This window comes from Crocodylus porosus, unplaced genomic scaffold (genome assembly GCF_001723895.1).
Source record: "Crocodylus porosus isolate Cpor-Errol unplaced genomic scaffold, CroPor_comp1, whole genome shotgun sequence".
Classification (NCBI taxonomy): domain Eukaryota; kingdom Metazoa; phylum Chordata; order Crocodylia; family Crocodylidae; genus Crocodylus; species Crocodylus porosus.
This window is the reverse complement of record NW_017728950.1, coordinates 63008810-63032140: the sequence shown is the minus strand read 5'-3', so window position 1 is coordinate 63032140 and position 23331 is coordinate 63008810. Positions and strand designations below refer to the sequence as shown.

At 44.7% G+C, this 23331-nt stretch overlaps 1 protein-coding gene across 3 annotated transcripts in view; it reads right to left on the bottom strand.

Moving 5' to 3' along the window:
* MAMDC2 (MAM domain containing 2) overlaps positions 1–23331 on the bottom strand; it is a 100810-nt gene that overhangs the window by 50581 nt on the left and 26898 nt on the right. For 2 of the 3 annotated variants that reach the window (XM_019555196.1, XM_019555194.1), the window contains exon 3: positions 30–295. In XM_019555196.1, coding sequence (XP_019410741.1) covers positions 30–295 — 266 coding nt within the window. Of the gene's footprint in view, positions 1–29; positions 296–4464; positions 4564–23331 lie in introns of those variants that run through there. The other variant, XM_019555195.1, reaches the window with a different exon arrangement.

Sequence of the window (23331 nt, the reverse complement as noted above, 5' to 3'; positions counted from 1 at the left end):
TCAGGACTATCTTCTAAAATTGTGCTTACCTTGTATTTCTTTATAGAGTTTGTTAAATCTAAACTGGCTATAAGCCAGCTATCTGAAGGTTCCTTGGCTGACCACAGCAAACGATCAAAGCTTTCTCCTTCCTGCCTTACATAAAGATTCAACGTGGTAGGATCAGATAAAGACTCTAAACTTGTTGCAATCTGATAGATGAGTCTGATGCAGCTCCACTCTTCAGTCTGCAGTTCAGGACTGAGGAGTACTGCTCTCTCTCCTTGGGAGGAAGTATCCACAGAAATGTAATGACCTAGGGACACAGAAAAAAATATACAAGATGACAAATGTCAGATACTTTAATTTTTGCATCCCTCATTATAAACATTCATTTAGAGAAGAAATTTTGTATAGCACTTAGATCAGGATTGTGAAAGCCAACACGTCTACATTATGTTTCCAGCCTTGCTGGCTTCCTTTTAGAATGCTTTCTTTAAATAAAAACGCATTTAAATGGCATGTTTCATAAAATATACATACTTCAAGTTTGGCAAGAGAAAACTTGTAAGAAATTATTTAGTTTTCAAGAATGTTCTTAAAAATGCTTACAAATATTTATGAATGCCCTGATTCAGCAAAGTGTCAAAGCATGTACTTAAATGTGTGAGTAGTCCCAATGGGACTAAGTTCTGACTAAACTTAACCACTTATGAAGTGTTTTTAGAAATGGATCTAAAACACTAAACTTTTTATAAAACAAACAAAGAAAACATAACCAGGACAAAGATACACAGGGCTCCACGTGAAGACTAAAATGTTTCAAAACCATACAACAAAAGGAAAAGAAGATGAATCACATGCAAAAGAGGGAGAGACAGAGAGAAAGAAAATATACCACTATACAACAGGTTTTACTATAGCAAATCACAGTCTGAAACCAAAAGTAGGAGCACAGAAGAATCAAGGATGGGGAAGGGAGAGAGACAGTAGTGAGTGAAACAGAAAAAAAGATTAAGTGCACTTCAAGGAAAAGGCAAAGCTCTACACCCCATTTCTAACATATTACCTAGACAGAATGAGTAGATATTACAAGACCTAGGACCCATTCCTGTGGCCAGCTGATCCTATTTTCCATTCTAGCAAATCACCTACACATCTTGTAAAATTTTGAAAAACTACTATTGAAGCACATAAGGGATAAATCCTGGTCACAGCAAGTAATACAAGGACTAGAAGCAAGGGCTTGCACCGTGGCTGCGAGGTAACAAAAGTCGTCGCAGTAATATAGGAAATGGATCTTTAGCACAGCATCTCCTACCCTGTTACTCCCCATTAATGGGTGCTTAGTTGAATGGTTTCACATGGAGTTCAGCACTCAGTTGGTTCTACAAGATATATAAACATTTGTTTAACTTTAAACACACAAACAGATGCACTGAAGTTAAGCACACATTTTACTCACTGATCTGGGGCTTCGGTGACACCAGCCCCTCTCCTAATTGCTGACTGAGCAATACCGGGGAAATAACGCTGGGACCCTCAGATACCCAACTAAAGGGTTTAGTCCCTTTGTATACTTTTCATAGTCTTCTCACATTCATAATGCGTTTGTCCTCTGAGCAGCGATTAATCTTCGCTCTGGTTAGTTTGGTGCCACTCTGCCCTGCCTTCTGTATAACAAAATACAGAGCCAGAGTCATTATCCCTGTTCTTGTACTGCAATAGGGATGGTACCTGACCTTTGCTGGAGATCCACCTCAGCTGACTCCAGCAGTCTATGGCAGGTTTGGGCCTGGCACATGTCACTCTTCACTTACATTTATCTAAGGCCCTAGTGTAGGCTACTCAGTGAGGCAAGAGCTGAAGTGTGGCCAAAGTTGTCCTTTGCTGTCATATAGTATGCTAGGCTCTGCCGCCAGTTGTCCCAGGTAAGAGCATCCTTTGTCAGCACCCTGCTTCCCTTTGCTGCATTGAGTGGGCAACTCAGCAAAGCAGAGAATCTGCCCCATCTGTGGACTCTAAAAGCTGTTTCCCAAACTTTTTGTTACTTGCTTGCCTCCACATTGCTCCTTCAACATGTTATTTTGCTCAGTTGTATATATTCTGCTCATACTTCCGAAACAGAACCTATTAGAGCCTCTTTCCCTTTTTGGGAATGAAATCATTTTTACATCTTGCCATGACACCTCCTTTTAAGAAAGAACCCTACTGTATATGATTTTCTTCTCTAGGTCTCAGAGCATATCCCATATTAAATGTTAATTATGACGAGTGTCTTGCAACTTTGCAATATATACAAGAAAAGTAGATAAAGGCCTGGTATTTAAAAATGTATGTCCAATGTGCCAGCTGAATATGTGAGTGTGCATAAAATATATAGTACAATATGCAAGTCAGGTGGTTTGTGAGGTTTGGCATTCATAATATCTGTGTGACGCATTCAATTCCTGTGTGTTCAGGTTCCAAATGTTTTACTAACATTTGGAGTGGCATTATGAGATGTTTCTCTATGTGGTCTTTAAAAGGAAGAGTCACTATTGTATTTCTATTTATAATTACCAATATAACCCTAAAAATATTGTCTTCCTAACTCTATTAATCATCCCTTTAGAGATATTTTAGCTCCTAACATGAGTAATTTATTAGATCCATTTCTGTGTGTTAAATCTGAGTTATTTTAATCAGACTTTTTGATTCATATAAAATTAGTAGGGATGCAGCAACAGAGATTTTTTGGGTTGATACCAATGGCCGATTTTTAACAAGCCACATCAGCTGGTACCAATCTGATTGCTGATATGCAGTTGGGCAGCTTGGAGAGCAGCTTCCAGCTGGTAAGTCTGTTGTGGGGGAAGGAAGGAGAGGGGAGGAAAGGGGCATGGGGGGCAGATCAAGGCCCCCACGGTGAAGGAGGGAGTGGGGCTGGGGCAGGGACAGGGGCAGGAAGCAGGATGAAGTCACAAGTGGCTCATCACCACCACTCACCCTGAGCGCAGCCCTGGCCCAGCCCCCTCAACTGAGAAGAGTCCAGTACTATCCCCAGCTCTAGCCCGCAGCAGCAGGCCCCCCTTGCCCCATATGCAGATCCGTTGGCACATGCCCCCTGTGCCCTCCCAGGGTGCATGCAGCAGCGGGAGCTACCACTCCCTCCCTATGCCCCCCCCAGACGAGCTGCTTGTGGCTCCATCCTGAACCACACCCTGTCTATGCAGTACCTACCCTGTCCCAACACCACTCCCTCCCTCACCACAGGGGCCTCAATCTGACCCCCACCCACGTGCCCCTTTCCTCACAATAGACTTACCAGCCAAATCTGGCTGCTCGCCACGCTGCTAGGCTGTGTTCCTGGCCACCTGCATGCTGCACTACAGCTGCACACATGCACATGGCATTTATCGGCCACATTAGCAGCCACATCAGCCAAAAAGAACCAATTGGCAATACTACCAATTTTCCTTATAACAGTGCTGATCCAATATGGGACCAATGGATCAATGCACCTCTAAAAATTAGTCACCAGTAAATGAAATTGCAGGGGGAAAAAATAGTGCAGAGAAGTATTCTTGCATTTTCACCTGGTTTGAAAATGCCAAGAACATTTAATTCTATGCATCATGGCTTGCCTGGACAAAAAGCTGTTCTTACACAAGCAGAAAGAACTCTTTGATCTCAAATATGTATCATTGTAGCTCTACATATTTTAACTGAGTGGCTCCTAATATAAACATGTGAAATGGACACCAGCCATACTCCATGTTTAGAAAACATGTGGTGTTTGAAAAATGCTAAACAGAGTCAAATGTAACATTTCTAGGGTTTGTTTTCTTTTTCTCAATATCCATCTCAGACAGAGAACCTGGTTTTCAAGATGGTCCTACTTTTACCCACTTTTAAGACATGGATACAAAGCATATAATTCAGAGCCCATGCATACCAACTGCAGTTCAGTTGCAGTTTAGTTTCAGTCCTATTTTTGTTTAAAATATATATTTTTAAAAAACACAGAAATACACCCCCCTTACAGTTACAAACCATAATGTTCATCATTTTTTGTTTTTTCAAAAATAGATTAGTATAACAACAGAGAAAATTATATTTAAATAGAGACCTCAAATTACCAACTGCATGGCTCAAATGTTTTTCTAAAATGAAGAATGAATCATAAGTAAACTTATGTTCTTCTCCCAAAAAAGAGTTTTTTTAAATGTCCTTTCTTATCTCCACTCTGGATGTTTATGTCACCATTTTGATTCCACACCCTGAATATATTATTCATACATTCTCAATTGACCTAGTCTTCACTAAAATGAAAAAATATAAGCTGATTAAAGCAAAACTATAAAATCTACCTCGAGTCAGGCCTTGCTCAGATTAATCTGACCAGTGCATTTTGTACACTAAAGCTCACCATGGGGCTACAAGGCTCAGCAAAAAATAGAGTGCTCTTGCCAGTTTCAGCAAAGGATTTCAGCAAAACCTTACCTTCCAGCATCTGAGTGGTTCCACTGAATTAAATGGGGCCGCTGATGGGCTCTGAGTGAAGTGCTTTTTCAAAAAAAAAAAGTTTTGCTGATTGGGGATCAGTGACCAGTATTTTGTAGGATCAAGTCTAGAGGAACACAGTGAATCTCTTACAAATGAATGCAAAGCATTTAGCCAAAGGCACTGAGTTATGACTGGTCCCGGAGCAATTATGAGGGGGAAGTTAAGGGGTTTTAACCAAGAAAGGTTTCCCAGAGCAGAGATGCGCAACATTCAACACACGCATGAGTGGCGCCTCCTCCACCCAGCAAGAAAGAACAATTTTGCCTCCAGAAGTTCAATACTGTTTGGGAATTCTTTAAGAGTAACAAACACGTGATGTTTAATGCCCTGCTGAGTGCTTACACGCGCGCGCACACACACACATGAATGCACGCATTGTATTGTAACCTGAGCTGGGTAGATCTCTTATTAAGGGCTTAGAGACGAGATTCATGTGAATGGTGAATGGCAAATCCCAGTTTATTTTCCAGCATACTATGAATAAAAATATTCTTCATGTTTCCCTTTAACAACATGGAGCATTTCATTTACTACTGAAAAATCGCACAGAATTACCAAAAGGAGCTGCACTATAATGTACCAATTGGCACAGACAGAAGTGACAGTTTTAAAGTGATCTGGCCACTGAAACACTCCACAGCCTTAACTTAGCACACATGAATGGCTGCAGGGTGCTTTAAAATGGCCAATTGCATAATACCTGGTTAAAACAGGTATTTAAATTAAATTAAGGTGCTCAAAATCAGAGCACCTTAGGGAACTTGTGTTTCCTCCAGGATTGGGATGCTGCTGGCTGCTTAATGGCAAGAGCTAGGGGTCAAGGGGAATGCAGCCCCGTCATGGCCCCTCCTAGCTACCCTGGCTGGGGTATTGGGGGAAGCTGGGTCAGGGCCCCAAGCTCAGGGGAACTCCATTCCCTGCCCCTCCCCCTCAGTGCTGGCCATTCAGCAGCTGGGAGCAGCAGAAATGCCAGCTACTGAATGGCCAGCGCTGAGGGGGAGGGGCAGGGAACAGAGCCCCTTGCCTCATGGGCTTCACCTGGCTCCCTCCAGTGCCCCAGCAAGGTTAGTTGGGGGGGACACAAGGCAAGGGGGCCCCATTCCCTGACCATTCACCCTCAGCTCCGGCCATTCAACAGCTGGCAACTCTGTGCTGGCTGCTCTTGGCCGCTGAATGGCCAAGGCTGAGAAAGAGGGGAAGGAATGGAGCCCCCTTACCTCAGGGGCCCAACACAGTCCCCCCCAGATACCCCAGCTGGGGTAGCGGGCCCCATTTCCCACCCCACACAGCTCTGGCCATTCAGCAGCTGGGAACTCCCTCGCTGACAGACCTAGAGCTGGAGGGGGTGAGAGGAGGCAGTTTGGCAGCCTCCTGCTGGCCTGGGCTGGTGTAGGCCATCTCCCCGCACCCCGCACACCCCAACTGCTGAACTTCTGTTGGTTTCACTCTAACATATGGCACTTTATGTAAAGCACCATAGTTAAAGCAGGACCCTAACATGTCTGTGTTGTGTATGTCCCAAACAGCTGCATAACCCAGCACACATCAGAGAGCAGTGATTCAGACAGTAGCAATTTCTCCCCTCCTCATTCCTTACTCTGTGTAGTGAGTATAGTACTTCACCCTTTTCATAAAGCTGCTTATTTCCTACTCTGGCCCTGGCTAGTTACTCTCTCTTGTGGCTGGGCTGCACTCTAAGCACAGAAATATGCTCTTCTTCATCCTCTATGCATTCAACCAAGAAGGGTGGCAATCCATTTTTGAGGTTTTAAAACCCAGTCCTGCAAACCCAACTGACTTAAATGGGACTACTAACATGAGTACAAACACAAGGTGAGACCACTGAGTTCTCCCAAGTGTGTAGGTCTCTAATCATGCTACTCTACCAACCAGTTTCTTAAAGGAAGTCATTTGATTTAAACTGATTGGGCCATACTTCTGCCTCTTATTCACAAAAATGCTATGCTTGTAGATCACATTATTTTATTTTTATTTAGTCAATTTCATAGTGTTACAAAGCCAACCTATTAAAACCCAAAGGGAATCAATCTACCAGCAAGCAGGGATTATATCAGCACTCTTCTGAGGCAGCTAATCATATTTGTTCCTCAAAGCAATAAGTAAATAATGCTGACTGCTCATCCTATAAGTAACATGAAAGGCAGGATGACAGATAGCAAGACTAATAAACCAAACAAAATACCGTTATTAAAAATTTATGGAAAGAGGAAGAACTAAAATTACCAGCTAATTTCTCCTGATGTATTTAGTCTGCAAACATTTGGAACCGTAACCACAGACATGCCTCACCCTTCATAGGGTTTGTTTGGTGCAGCTGTTGCCTCAATTCAACAGCTGTACAGTTGAAGAAGCAAAAGTAAAAATACTTATATCAGCAAGTTCCACAAGAAACATTAGTAAGAAAATATGAAGCAGAAAAATTTGGGAATGAAAATTAGATTAAACACTAATTTATATCCCTAAATCCACAGATCCACAAGAAATGTTTTGAATTGAAAAAGAGAGGTTGTTAGTCATGTTAGTCTGAAGTCTGTCAGAAGGCAGGCAGATACGCACCTGACATAAATCACATGATTTTTACCTTCTACATAAAAAATCAGAAAAACATTATCAATATTTCTATGATCTCCTGATTCAACCTTTGGAATCTCTGTATTTAGTTTTAATGTCTTTATGCAATTTCTTGTGCCATTCTGTTGCTATGAATAATAAAATACACCATTTTTGTCTGATACAGAACATATACTAAGCCTTACCCTCTCTGCAGCAACAGATTGTTGGCTAGCAGATACTATTGCCAGAGCCATGTAGATATCATTTTGCCCAATGCAGCTTACGCTGAAAAGACAATATTTTGATCTGGATTAAATTTAGGTTAAAGATCAGGTTTAATTTGACAATGATAAAAGCTTGTCAGATGTTCTCATAAGAGTTTAGCTGGAGACAGTGAAAGTCTCAGGATATTATATCCGAGGAGTGTAAATTCAATGTCCCATTTGGGTTAGCCTTTTCTCAACAGAACACTGCTAAGCAAAAACTTTTGTGGGAACTGGTTGCTTTCCTCAAAAACTTCCAAACTTTTATCAAAACCCTGAGCCTTCAAAAAATAAAATCACTTGTCTGAAGACTGATTTGCTGTTCACTTTTTCAATGAAAGTTGAAATCTTCTAAATTATAAAAAATCCTGATTTTTCTAACCAGCTTCAGCTATTTTTAGATACTTTGCACTTTTTATTTTGAAAAAAGTGTATCAGCATTCCTGTGTGTACCTGTAGACTCCACTAGTTAAAACAACATATTCAAAAAGAACAAGAATATCAGTGCCCACACTATTGGGATGTAATTTGCACTTCACATTGTACAAATCCATGAAGAAAAGAGACAGGAAAAGAATCACTAAGTGTACCCAGAGGCAAACTTCAGTAAACTTTTTCACGTGGACACCGACTTGCATGCCAAGATTCAAGAATCAAATTTAAATTACAACTATAATAAACCTCAAGGGCAGATCTAAGGGACCAGGAAATCCTACTTCCTACCAAAGAGATCTTTTCCCAAGAGTTCAAAATATCTGTTCTAGAATATTTTAATATTAGTGGCTTAGGATAAGAGGGTAACTTTTGTGGTTGGCCCTCAACACAGGTTTCACCTGCAGAGAAAAATACGAGCTAAAGTATGACAGATGAAATTGAGGACTCGCCTGCATGGCCATGCTGAGGCATTAGGAGAAATTGCCAGCCCATCCCCACTGCAAGAAGACTGCATGCTCCACAGGGAAGCTAGACCTCCCCTGCATAGATGGGTGGTGAAAAGCTGGAAATGGATGAGAAACAAACAGTGCTTTGACCTCTGCCCCCCAACCCAAATTAGGCCATGCAGCAGAAATGGATGTAAGGGATGACATTAGCTTCTGGTCAGAGATTGTTGTTCCCTGGAAGGGGAAAACAAGGAAAGAGTCTTTTACTCTACAGTTAGCAATTCCTTCCCTGGGCTGACACTAGCTTCTACCACTCTCTACAGAGTTGTGTCTAAAGGCAAACTCTTGCCCTAAATTATGAAAGTAAAGACTAAGTTCCAAACAGTCCAAACATGAAAAAGTAAGATGACTACAGCAATATGATTTGCAGTATTTCTTTTTTCTGTTAAATTGTAGCTAATAGTATTTTGGTTTATGTTGTTATATTTGTACTGTAAGAAATAGTGTATTTACTCAAATCCAAGACAAGATTTTTTCCCCCCTCCAATCAGCATGGGGGAAAAGGCATGTCTTAGATTCAAGTACAGGCCTGGGGCAGGCAGTAGCTTAGGTCTGTCTTCGGCCCCAGGGCTCAGGACTGAAGCTACAGCTGAGCTGCCACCTGTCCTGGGCTGGACTGGCTCATTTGGTGGGGGAGGGACCACACAGCTGGAGGAAGTGCAGGGGAGACCAAGAGGTGTGGGGCAGAACTTACAGCCTGCCCCCCACCTCTTGCCCACTGTTCCTATGCCTGACCTCAAACCCCTGCTCCCCTTCCCACAGCTGCTCCCTCTCCCTTACCTTCTGCTCAGCTCCAGCCCCTCCAGCCTCAACCCAGCCAGGAACTGCCACCACTTCTCCTTGGCCAGGCTGGGCTACGACCAAGCTGGGGCTGTGCTGCTGCTGACTGCCCTGTAGGAGCAGAGCTGCAGCAGAAAGTAAGGAGTGAGCAGGGAGTTGGGGAGGGACAGGAACAAGGGGGTCAAGGGGTGAGAATGCAGACTACAGGGAGGCAAGGGGTGACAGAGGCAGGGGCAGAGGGGCAGGGAGCAGGCAATAGGGAGCAGGTACACGTATGAACGGGCACACAGAAGGGGGCATAGGGCAGAAGGCATGGAGTAGAGGTGGCAGGTAAGGAGGGGATAGGCACAGACATAGAGGGACAAGGGGCAGAGAACCAAGAGGCAGGAGCCTGGCCCCTCGCCCTCCCCCTCTTCCCTGCCCCCATCACTGATTTCCCTGCCACAGAAGTGGAGGGGACAAGCTTAAGAAGACCTTCCACTAATTATTTTCTATACATCAAAAATTATAACAAATTTATAATTTTCCATGTTTAGAATCTAATTATTGGAGGGGGCCATCTTAAATTCAAAGTCATCTTGAATTAGGGTAAATATTGTACATGATATGCGATAAGGCCAAATTAGCTTTGTGGAAGGAACCTCAACCTTTTTTTGTCTTTCTTGTATCTTTGCTGTCTAGCCTCAAAAGTGACATTTGGGTGTGGCTTTGTGAAGATCCTTGCTTATTGATTTCACTGACTAAAAGCCAGTGCCCAATATTTGGACAGAAGCTTATAGTTAGGGACCTATCTAAATTGCAGTTTTGTGGATTTTGCAGCAACTGCAAAAAACATTGTCCATGATCACTGCAATTGCCAGGAAATCCAGCATTGGCTGACATTTCCTGGAAAATCAACCCCAAAACCCCCCAAAACGGCTGTGAGGTAGCCTAAGTGAAGGCACCCTCTGCCAGTCAGTGGCAAGGGGCTGGGCTGCTGCAAAATCAGCTCTGCATCCCGTGAGTGGCCTGTGAAACCCTGTTGTCTCACTGAAACTTAGGTGGGTCCCTACTTATAGTGTCTACCTCCCAATCTGACATGCAAGTAGGTCATCCAAGTTCCTTCCCACACTACTAAATCGTGGTCCTCTCTACAATACAGTGGAACAGAGAGTGATAGTTTAAAGCTGCTTTCTGAGGTGATGTCTCTCTATTACTACTAACAAAAAAATGAATTTACTTTTTGTGTATAGTCACAAGGCATTATTGAAAGCACTGCTATCAGCATAGAGCCTAAGTACCTCTGCTATCAGTGCAGAGCCTGCACCTCTGATTCTCTTCAAGAGTGCCCCATGGAGGCCTTAGGCCTACAGCTGTCTCTTTTTCTTAGGGTTGAATCCCACAATCTTCTCTCCCCAGATTACAGGACTAGGCTTCAGACTTATGTAATTCTCTGGGAAGCCTCAGCATGGCATCTAAAAGTTGTGTTCTCTCAGGGACAATGATGGAACTATTAAGTGACCAGCCAGTTTTTATCAGGTAAACAAGGCTTATCTACACATGCAATTAATTCAAGTGAATAAACTCTGGCACAGTTCACGCTAGAGTTTATTGCTCCCAGGTGCCTCATTTACACATGCACCTGGAACTGTAACAAGTTGAGCTGGTTCAGAGCATCCCCAGCTGGCAGGGGGGCAAGTGGGTCAACCTGTCAGCCCGGGGCTGCTCCTGCCTAGCTGGCAGGCAGTTCCTGCTCTGAAGCACCCTCCTGCCCCAGCCAGCCAGTCAGCATCTACATGTGTGTTGCAGTGTGTGAACAAGCCGATCGCTCACCTGTCTGTTCGGTCCAAGTGTCCGTTCTCTTTTTTATAACCAGTCCCTTCTCTGCTCAGTCTGCATGTGCCGCGCTCGCCTGCCATGACTTTGATGTTTTTCCTGGTTCAGTTGGATTTTTTGTGCGGCGCGTGCAGAAGTATCCGAAATTGAGACTGGTGGTCCGTGAGCTAGCTAAGGGCTCCTCCACCCCTACACCCTCATCCGGTCCTCTGGGATGAGCGTCCTTATCGCTCTTCTAAGCAATCTCAGTCCTACGTCACCAGAGGTGTTGAGGCTTAATGTCCCCGACACCTCTGGCCTTCGTCTATGAAGTTCCGCCAGTCTCCTCCACTTGGTCTGCTCCTATCCCTGTAGCCCTTCCAGAGGAAGGGTCCCATGCCCCTCCTCTGCTCTCGTATAGTGGGGCCAACACCTGGAGTCCATACGCCCTGGCAGGCACTGGGGTTCCGCTCCGCCCTTTGCCCACCGGATCCTGCAGCTCCTGCACGCCCCAGTCACCTGACTCACCACCGGATCCCAGCCTCCTTGCCATGCATCCCTGCGTCGCCTTACTGCTGCTCCAGAACATCCAGGCTCCACGCTGGGCGGCGTGTATCCGCTCCTCCGCTCCCTTGCCGACGGCTGGTGTCCACGTCGGCAGCTCCGGTCCCGCTGCTCCGCGCTGGGTGGAGTGTATCTGCCCCTCTGCTCCCTTGCCGGCAGCCAGCGTCCACCCTGGTGCTTCCGGTCCTGCCGCTCCCTGGTCTGGGTCTGATCCCAGGCTGTCTTTTAACTGTGCCACCTCATCCGGGTACCTGGATTGGGTAAGTATTCGCTCCGCCCCCTGCGTCCGAGGCAAAGGGGCCTCCCAGAGTCCCCTAGTCCGGGCAACTCCCGGACACAGTGCAATAAATAATGCAGCCACAGGATATTACTTGTGTTTATAAGTACTAACCTATGGCAGTGTTGATTAGTTCACTGCAGCCTAATAGGGCCACATGTGTAAATGCTGAGACTTCACTGCAGAGCTAATTAGGCTACTCCGCAGTAAACATCTTGTGTAGATGTGCCTACAGTGTCTGTTTCAAATGGAGCATTTCAGAGAAAATACATCTTTCAACAATAAACAGCTTGCATGTATGCCTTGCTTAGCGGCTAGTTATGCATCTTCCATATGAAGATCCTGACACATCTAAAGTAATTCAGATCCTCCTCCATTACCTCTTTTGTTAGTTGCAGATTCAAGCCTGTCAGTTCTCTTTCCCCATACCAGAGGTATTATTATATACAGTTTCAAATACTTTGTTTGCCAAGGCCTTTGAATCAGCTTAGATCAGTCCATGTGGCTTCTCCTCATTACGGAGGAATTCAAAGCTAGGGACAGAAGTTACACCAGTTTAAGTGATCAGAAACTAGTTTAAACCTGTAACAGAACAAAAGTTCAGTACACATGAACCAGTTTAGAAATGGCTGAAACTGTTTTAATATAAACCTGGTTGAATGTAGTATCAGACTTAACTGATTCAGGTCAAACCAATTTATCAAACTTCTGTCCCAGACCCCTTCCTGGTTCAAGTTAAATGTTTTGCAGCCCTGAGCTGGGATGTGCTGTCTCCTCCAGAAAGCAGGATTGGCCCCACAGGCAACTCACTGTGGGGCACGGGGGGCACATGCCCCCCTGAGATTGGCCACCATTGCCCCCACCTGGCACCGGCATCTGCGGGCAGTCCCTGCTCACTACCCACCCTCCCCTCACTACCGCCACTGGCATCTGTGGGAGGTCCCCATTCACCCCACACACCCCCACTTCTGCCAACACCGCCGCTGGCATCTGCAGGCAGTCCCTGGTCACCACTTACTGGCAACACTGCCACCTACAAATGGTTCCCCCCCGCCAGTCTCAGGAGGCACCAGTCATTCATAATTGTCCTGTCTCTCTGTTCCTGAGCCAGAGCATTGAGGGCTGGCTAACAAGATGGTGGGGTGGGAAACACAGCCAAGGACTACAGCCAGGTCTGCTGGAGCAGGAGACAGCTCCTGCCAGACTTTTCCTGGCTGGAGCGGAGGGGGCAGGGGCATGAGCAGGCAGGCACAGGTGAAGGGGAGGGTGTGGGGCTTAAGCCCCTTCTCCCACTGGCATGGGACCCCAGTCTGGTAGGATGCTGGCAGGAGACCAGCAGACTCCACACCCTCATATCTCTGACAGAGACTAAGGCAAGCAGTTGATAAGGGGAAAGGGAGGGCTGTAATTTCCCTCAACTCTCCCAGGTCATAGGGGAGGGGGAAAAGGCTGGGGAACTGGGGCTGGAGGGACTGGTCCTCTACCACCTGTGAGCAAAGGGACAAACCCTGACGTGGGAGGTGTTGGCAAAGACCTGGCACAATCATCACATGTATATGCTGGAGATGGAGCTAAGGGAACAGGAGAGGGACTCAGACTGCTTGGGCTGGTGTGAGCAAACAAAGCAAAGAACTATATTTGCATTATAAAGCAGAACCTGTAAAACGTGGGAGACTGGAATACTTAAGCAGAGACAAAAGACACTGAATGCATGAGACTTCCGCCAAAGGTGCTATAGGTGACAAGACTACTAATGTCAAAGTTCTCTGGGTAAATGTGATATCTTTTATTAGACCAATTAAACAGGTGGAAAAATTGTTCTTTGCAAGCTTCCAGGTACAAACACCCTTCTTCAGAGTGTTTGCACAACCAACAACTACTATTGTCAAGGGGGTGAAGGGGGTGAAAGTGCACCTGTAAAAACCCAGGCAGAGATGAGGCCATGGGCAACTGGTGCCTCCTGATCCTAGAGGGACATCACTGATCACTGACTGGAGGGAAGAGGTGTCCACTTCCAACAACAAACCGGAAGTGCCGTTGGCACTTCTCTCGGTGCCCCCACATTCTTGGGGGGCACCAGCCATTGCCCCCCACTTCCCATCCGGAGAGGGCCAATCTCAGGGAGGGCACATGCCCCCCCTGTGCCCCATCTATGCGTCACCTATGGGTGAGGCCTGTGGGATCTCCACTCCAACACCTAATATCACCTGTTGATTCCCCAAGAAAGACTTTCTGAATACCTAGCTGTAGAAGACACTGCCCTCAGGAATATGTCTTATGCAAGGTTTTCTCTTGTCTTTTTGGTTTATTACATTCCATTTTATGTTAGACTAAGTTGTGCATGGTCTCACTGTGTTTTACTGAGCTGTATCTTAGCTTAGGCAAAGATTTTCAGGTGCTCTTTGCTCTGTCCTTGAGGTTGCAAATTGCTGTGTTCAATATATGCTCACTTCAGAGAAGGAACCATTCTTGTTCAAGCTTTTATCAATTTAATGCGACTACCTTTTCCCCCACCTATCCCCTCCTCAGCCTGGCAGGGGCTACTCTCCCCCCTCCCCTCACCCCCACCCTCACCAAGTGAAGAGCGGCAAGGGGGTGGGGGGCAAGCCCAGGCTGGGGTCCTGTGTGGGCCAGAGGGGATTTAAACCACAAACCTCCAGTGTGCAAGCCCCAGGATGGGGCCTGGCCATACCTCCTCTGTTCAAGCAGGGAGGGGGAAAAGCCTTGGAGCTTCAGTCCCTTCCCTTTGGCAACTGGTGGCAGGCTGGGAGATGTGCTTTAGCACCCCGCCCCCCACCCGCAGCTTCTGGCTGGGGCCACTGCAGGCATGTGGCTGCATTTCTAGAACTAAAGGTGAATGTCTGTTCACTTGCTTTTCAGTTTAATCTCTGCATCTTAAACTAACCTGCAAAAACTGAATCAATTCAGCCTCAGGCTTTTTGACTGTCTGTACTTAGCCCAAAAGACTCAATACCTGGGTTACATCAATACTGAGGATTTGCATTAATCTTTAGATTGCCTATTGGAGGCATTCTTTAACCATGTGGTCAAGAATAAAACTACATCAAGCCAATAAGGTACTTTCTTAAATGAATATAATAATCTTAGAATAGTCCAAGATTCAATAGTATCTGTCACAGCTACTGCCAGTTGAGGCAGTGCCTTTTTGCCTTGATCCATCAGACTAACTGTAACAATCTGGCACAGGGTCAGCAGTTGCTGCTGTTTTCTGCTTCTGATTAGAACATTTGCCTCATTGCAACAATCTCTTTGGGATGTTTAACCGTAGAGTTTTTGGCAACACGTGTACCCTTTCCTTGCTCTCCCTCTAGAATTCCCAAGATTCTTACATCATCTGTGCTTTATGCTTTAGACCAACATTCATGATTGTTCCATGAGCAACCATGTGGGTTTGCTTTGCTCTGTTTTTTTCTTATAACAACCACAGATACTTTTATATCCTTCTCACATTTTCCTCTTTTTTTCCCCCCAAATGCTTTACCAGTTTCACTGACTTGGCGTTCAAAGCATTCAAACTGCCCTTTCAAGTTGTTCATATGTATATACTGTTTCTTAAACTTTGCTATCCACTGAAGTAAAACCCCGCAAGTGTCTGTGCATTTTCCCCATTTTTCATATTTTCTCACTCCAGAATAAGATACACACCTTGTTTTCAAAAAGCAGAATGAATTAAAAGAAAGAAAATCTTTTCTCGTAGTAAGTAGCCATGTAGCAGCAGCTAGGGACCCTACTCACTGTTCTGCTCACTATGGATAGTGTGCAACTTTTACTTTTGTCTGGAAAGCAGCAGAAATTGCTCTTACTGTATTTCTTGCACGTAATGTGCACTCCAATTTCTAGCAAAATTTTTTATGGGGGGAAAAGGGTGCATGTTGTAGGAGAGACAACCTGATATTTCTTCCAATAGATCTTCCAGGAAGTGTGACCTTTTTGATTTTTACTAACTCGTACATTTGAACAGAAAGTGGGTGCGATCTAGGATTGTAAATTCTGTGGTACAAATTTCTGAACTGGAAGGAAGTCAATGGGTAAAGTATGATTTACTTGATTCCTTGGGGTCTTAGAAATGGTTCCATTCTCTTGAATGATTACATAATTTTTAAAAGATAACAAAAAGCAGCTATGTACTCACTTGTACATAGTGTTTTTCTCTTTGAATCCCAGCTCTATTCCTTTAGTGACTCATGCTTGTGACAAGACTCAACCTTCTGTGAGGTGTCCTAAGAATTCCTACAAGGCAAGTGTTTCATAGATTTCATAGACATTAGGCTGGAAGGGACCTCAGAAGATCATCAAGTCCAGCCCCCCGCCCGAAGGGCAGGAAGTCAGCAGGGATCATAGGATCCCAGCAAGATAAGCATCCAATTTGCTCTTGAAGCTGTTCAATGTAGGTGCTTGAACCACCTCCGATGGCAGGCTGTTCCAGACCTTGGGGGCTCGGACAGTAAAGAAATTCTTCCTTATGTCCAGCCTGAAATGGTCTTGCAGTAGTTTATGGCCGTTCGACCTCATCATCCCTTGGGGCGCTCTGGTGAACAAACATTCCCCCAGATCCTGGTGGTCACCCCTGATAAACCTGTAGGTGGCCATCAGATCACCCCTGAGTCTGCGCTTTTCCAGGCTAAAGAGCCCCATGGCTCTCAGCCTGTCATCGTAAGGTCTGTTTTCCTGACCTCTGATCATGCGCGTGGCTCTTCTCTGGACTCTCTCAAGCTTCTCCACATCCTTTTTGAATTGTGGAGCCCAAAACTGGATGCAGTACTCCAGCTGTGGCCTCACCAAGACCAAGTATAAGGGGAGAATGACGTCCCGGGATTTGCTCGAGAAGCATCTATGGATGCAAGCCAGCGTTTTGGTCGCTTTACTAGCCGCAGCATCACATTGCAGGCTCATGTTCATCTTGTGGTCAATGACCCCCAAGTCTCTTTCTTCCATAGTGCTAGCCAGCGTAGCACTGCCGAGCCTATAAGGATGCTGCAGGTTTTTCTTCCCAAGGTGGAGAACCTTGCATTTTTTGGTGTTAAACACCATCAGGTTCTCATCCACCCATTTGCTGAGCCTGTTCTGGCATATTATAGAATAGGATGACCTTAGCTTCAGAAAAAAATGTTATACTTCTTTTAAAGTGTTCTGTTTTCTAATGTACTAATTCCTTTGCTGATTGTTTCCTGGGGGTTTCTTTATGCAAATATATCCTGGCTAAGTACAGACAGTCAGAAAGCCTGAGGCAGAATCAATTTAATCTAGGCAGCTTCCTCTAAACTGCATAGCTTGAACTGATAACCAACTGAACTAACATTCAGTTTTCAATTGGGAAAGGCAGGGGGGGTTCTGCACTGACCCAGGCCAGTAGGCTAGAGCACGTCTCCCAGCCTGATGGCCATTGTCAGCCCAGCCAAGTATCCCCAACACTCTGCTTCCTCCCCACAATGGGTTAAGGAGACCCCTATCTGCATGCTAGCACACCTTGGGGTAGTCTCCCCCTCCAGAGGTTTCCCCCAGCCTGGGTTCCTGATGTGGAGGAGCAGGAGAATCTCTATCCAGTCCCTTAGGCTGCCTGAGACTTCCAGGGGCTCAGGCAAACAGCTCTGGGGTTTAGGAGGGGAATAATTCCCCTCAGCTCCCTAGAGCTGCCCTGGCTGGGGGACCCTGGGCTGGAATAGGAGGAACCCCACAAGGTGGGGACTGCCCAGTGCCCCCATGCTGGGCTGCATGGGCAGGCAATGGCTGGAAGGGCTTTTTCTCCCTCCCTCCTGTGGCAGCCCCTGAAGCAATCAGCAGCTGGGAAAGGGAGGAGGCAGGGGGGAGGGCTGCCAAGGGTTGAAAAGCCCCCACCACAGGGGCTTTTCCTTCCTCCATGTGCTATGGAGACCCTACCTAAGGAGGGGGGGGGGTCTCTTCCCCTGCCCCCCCCCCCATCCTTATGGGCTGACGGATGCAGGCAGGAAGCAGGATAAGGAACAGAGGGGTGAGGCAGTCCCTGCTCCACTTGAGCAGACAGCATAGCCCAGGGGAAGGCAATTATTTCAAGTGGAGGGCCACTCACTGAGTTTTAGCAAGCCATCGAGGGCTCATGACAGACAGATGGAGGCACATAAATATGAATTTTCTAAATTTGTTAGGGGCCTCGCAGGCAGGATAGAATGGCCCGGTGGGCTGCATCTGGCCCGCAGGCCAAATTTTGCCCACCCCTGGCAGAGCCCAAGGCTGCAAAGCATCCTGGGATGCTGGGGGACTGTGACGTAACTTTAACCAAAAAGGGATCTAAACCTGGCCAAGGAAGTCTACAAAACTGAATATCAGACAACAGTCCTGCCCAGGAAAAATGCAGGCCACAAAAACTGCAATCTGGAGCCATGAATTTTAATGGTCTCTCGACTGCTGGCTACAGCCCTTCCAAAGGGAACAATATTTTACTATGTAGAGGCCTATATTAATACTGAGCAGAGAAAGTTTGAGTGAGAATCCCATGACTTCTCAGTTGGAGCACATGGCTCAGCAATGAAGTCCATATTCCAAATTTGGAATATTCCACATTGCAAAAGACCAGCATTCCTACAGTCAAGTTCTGGGACACACTGTAACATCCAGTACTTGCCTTCTTGATATTTTTAATGGATTGTATTCTAACTGATTTTATCAGAGAATTTAAAGCATGTTACACTCAGAAAAAGATTCTAAGACTGACTGTACAACATATCTATGCTCTATTCATCTTCCAAGTCACGTGTGTTTTTCTGACCTATTTTGTTATATGAGAGTATTGTTGTTTCTGATCCACCAAACAGTATTTTTTAACACTAGTACACAACCATTCCCTTCAAGTTCAACTGTCTGGGGAATGATAGTTATCCAGAAAAGTTTTCCTGGACTGCATGAATAAACTCTGTAAGATAAATTGTCACTTAGGCCTACGTCCAACAATGTACTTACAGCATGTACTTAAATTAAGTATGTGAGCAGTGCCATTAGTTTTATGTGCTTAAAGTAAGGCACAACATGAGGCAAGTAGACCTGCACGTAAAACTAAACCTCAACATTGTGATTTTAGGAACAAAAGACTTTTCACGCTGACCAAGTTAAAGTCTAATCTTTCACCAATTTCTTGTCAAAAAATGCAGACAGAGTTACAAGCCTCTATAAAAAAAAAAAGTTGTCGCTCCCTGGGAATAACCAAGTACTTTATGATGGGTTATTCTTCTTTTTATCTTTGTATTTTTTACATTGCTTTTTAGTTGGGATTTTTTAAAATGGTTGAGATAATGCTTGAAAAATAACTCTGCTCTTAAATGACACAAAATATGTATAGATCTGCTGACTAACTAACCTGATATTTTTGTATCCATGGATTTTCCACACTGAAACTACTAGAGATTCTTCATTTGTACATGAGTGGGGAAGACGGGAGAGAGTCAAAATATCCTTGGTCTTAGTGTTGGTAACAACTTGAAAGTGACATGATCCTTCTTGTATCACCGATTTGACCAGAACCTAAATACATCCATTGCTGCTGATTTGATAGTGCTCTGTTATTTTTGTGGGTAATATCAAAACAAATAATTATTGTTAACAATGTTTGACATGATTTAATTAACCTAATACTTAAATTTGATTGAAAGTAACCTGTTGTCTTTTAATTTAATGCATTAACATAAATGTTATTCTTTCCCCAAGTTACATATTTTAAGTAATACAATATATAAAATTGGGAATTAGAATCTGTTGTATGTTTTCTTGCCAGGTTCCACACCTGAAGAGTCACAGAAATAAAGAATATTTAACTTTGTAACCTACCCTGTGATGATGGTCCCTGGCCCTGCCCCTATGGTACTCCCTTAACTGGAACACTGTTAGAGGGAAAGGTGCCATACATATTTTTCATTTATTTCAACAAACAACATGCATTCCAGTATCACTGAGAGACTAAAGACAGCTCCCTATAGTAAGTCTATATTCCTTAAATGTATATAAGTGCTTCCCTGGGTTGGAGCCATTGGATCCAATCCTTACCCAAGAAACCAACCTGAGCTAAATGAAAGTCAAGCAATGATTCATATTTTCCCAGCTATAATACCTCCTCCAACTTTTTTTATTAAATTAGAACTATTCTATACCTCTGATATGCCTGATAGGCATATCCCATAGCAAATGGGCTATACAGAGCCCTTGTCGTCTGCTACAATCTTTTGTAGGATGCAGCTTATAGCTTGCATAGACTAACATAATACTGTATCTTCTCTCCTATCAGGAGTCCCCAAAAGGAAATGGATGGTGCTGACTGTTCTCACCAGAATGGAATGACTGAATTTCTGTTCGGCTTTTACACAGACTGCGAACGAACGGTTCCATACTGTGCTCCCACTTGGCAGCCAGACAGAATCTGGCCTCTGGTGTTTACTTAGGAGGGCTTAACCATCCTACATTTGAGTGCATGTGTAGAGAACATGGCCAATGCTTTATGTCAAGCCACCCTGCATGCTTAGTGTAGTTCAAATAAGCAGAAAAATATCTGAGGAAGTAAATATAAAAAGAGTGACCCTTCTGGCTTCAACTCATGGGCCTATTCCTTAAGGATTCGTGTATAAAACAGAAGGGTGTTAGATATCATGGTCCCCCCTGCCCAGAAATCAGTGTATTTAATACTGAACTTGTATTTTAAGAGAATTGGTCTCAATTCCCTTCCAAATCTCTCCAAAAATAAAATATGCCTCAAACACTTTGCAGTTATGCTTTAGCTCAGTAGTAGATAACATTCATTGGAAACCAAGCACCAGGATTCTGGTCTCAATCCCAGTCCTGTCAGTGATTTACAATTCTTTTCAAAGTAGCTGAGTAATGACTTCTGCTTGAGTACACTCAAGAAAAATAATATTAAAACTGGGCAAAAAAAGCTAGACCCTGCAGGGTTCCATGATTTGAGGCTTTTTACAAACAGCAACACTCTTTTTGTTTTTCTGTTTTTCTGTCTTTCTCTTTCCTTTTTCCTTCCTTCCTTCCTTAGATCTTTAACCATTTTTTTTAAGGTTCCCTTTTTTTCTGAAGAGACAGTACTCAAGTTTAAATGTGCAAATCATTAGGGGTGTGCAAAGAAGGCTGTATTCGATTCAGATTCGGCCCGAATCAGGGATGGTGATTAGATTCGTTGATTCAGATTGCTGTCCCTGATTTGATTCGGCCAAATCCAAATCTGAAGATTCAGTGCTGATTGGGAGAATCAGCAATTTGGACACAGACGCAGCTTTAAATGTTTTTTCTTCATACCTCAGTGACAATAGTCTTTTCTCTGATAGCTGCTGTTTCTCTGCTGTTCACAAAAGAGCTAGGCAAATTGTCTTTTGAGACTAAATAAAACTCAGTGAATTAGCTAATATCTGGATCCAGAAAACATTGCTAAGTGTATAAAAAAGCTTCACTATCTTTATCTATCCTGGTCACTCCTGACGTCCTCAATGTCAAGTGCCATTTGTTTTCCCTCTAAGCAGCTTTTGCACGTTTCATTTGTCCAGTGGCTTCCTACTGCAGATTCTTGGGCTATAATGTATGTCCCCAAAGCTACCTTTGAGTTGTAATTTGGCAATAAAGTTGCAAAATTTTTATGACCAAATCTTGTCTAAGCTGATAAATACAGCTGCTGTCTTGCCCATTCATGATATTATTTCCATCACTGACTTGCATGTTACTTGCTAAAGTACATCAATGTCTTCTTGTATCTTTTGCCTTCTATAGCAATGCGTGATATGAGAACTACTGAAGTTTTCATTAGTTTTTTAATATACATAATTATTAACCCTCCCCGCCACAAAACTGAAGCAAGTTCAATCAAACTTACTTCTGAATGGGACTGACCACAGAGTTTTAATGAACTTTAAGTAATACATTTTGTGGAAATTCAAATTAGTTCTTTCAAATGACCTTTCCTGTATGCCCCCAGGTACACAGGCTTCTACCATCATGGGCATGTGTAGACAAAATGGGGGCCCTAAATTGAAATGGTGGGTTTTAAAAAAACATGATCAAACCCCCGTCTCATGCACACACCCTGCTGACTTACCTGTTTCTCCGGCAGGGAGGGGAGGGTGAGCTGCTGGTGGGCGAAGCAGTCCCTGGGCTATGGGGGAGGGGCACTGGTGCTTCCCTCCGTGGCAGCTGTGCCCCCCCCGCCCCAGGCAGCACCCGCCCACAGGCACCCGGCTCAGGCGGTCCAGGGGGCATTGCAGTTGCAGGGGAAAGCACCGGGCCCCAGCACAGCTCAGGGAGGCAGACAGGCTCCAGGGGGGAGAAAAAAAAAAAAGATCAGGCTCGCCACTTTTCTTGGATGGAGCTCCTTTCCCAGGCTGCCTGCAGGGCTCCCTGGAGAGCCGTGGAGCTGCACAAAGTCGGGTGCTTCACTCTGCAGCTGTAGGGGCAGCAAACTAAAACTCCTTGAAGGAGATTTAGTTTGCTGCACCCCAAGTCATTTAAGACACATTATGCCACCAAATTTCCTCTTAGCGGCTGGAATTAATGCACAATACGCCACCAAGGTGTGCAAACACCAACACCATTAAAGCAATGCAAAAGCACACTTTAAAGTGCCATGCACACACGCCTCTCATTTTGTCTACGTACGGCCCATGAGGAGAGCTGGTGGGGAGGAGCTAGTATACCAAAAATTCCTTCACTGTCTAATGTTCAGTAAAGTCCTTTTGCTCTGCATGCCAAGCTCTGTGTGGTCTTTCAATAAAAACAATCTATTATGTTCTATTTGTGGGATTGCTCCTTAGTGTAAAAGTTATATTTGTCTATGACATCACTGGTTTAACGACTACTTCTAAGAGTTTGTTCAGGATAAAATCAGTAGTGAACTAGCTACATTTAAAAGTCATATCAAGTTAGTAAATGTGCTGTAACTTACCACATACTGTATACATATTTGCAATTTCCACATAAACAATAGATTTTGTGCTAGAAAAGCTTTGGCCTTTAAATGCACAAAATGGATGCAATAACCTAGGAAAGCACATCTAAGACACACTAGGAAATCTAGGAAAGAACACACTAGAAAATCTGGTCGTCGCACCAGACAGCAAAGCTAACTTAAGCAAAGCTAATGATTTCTTTGCCTCCATTTTTCTGAGCAGGGACAGACCCCACACTCAGACCTCCCATAGGCCCCAGGGGAGGCGCACCCAGGCCTAGGGTCAGTGAGGACCCAGTCAGGAAACTTCTGGAGGGACTGGATGTATTTAAATCAGCTGGTCCTAACGATCTCCACCCCAGAGTGCTGAGGGAATTAGCAGAGGTCATTGTGGGACCCCTCGCATGGCTTTACAAGCACTCATGGTGCTCTGGTGCGGATGCCAGAGGACTGGAAAAGGGCCAATGTGGTTCCCATTTTCAAAAAAGGGAGGAAGGAGGACCCGGGGAACTATAGGCCAATCAGTCTTACCTTGGTCCTAAGTAAGCTTTTTGAGAGTGTTATCCTGACGCATGTCAGCAAAAGGCCAGCAGGAGAGATTATGCTTAGGGGCAACCAACACAGGTTCATTAGAGGCAGGTCCTGTCAGACCAACCTGGTGGCCTTCTATGACCAGGTCACAAAATCCTTAGA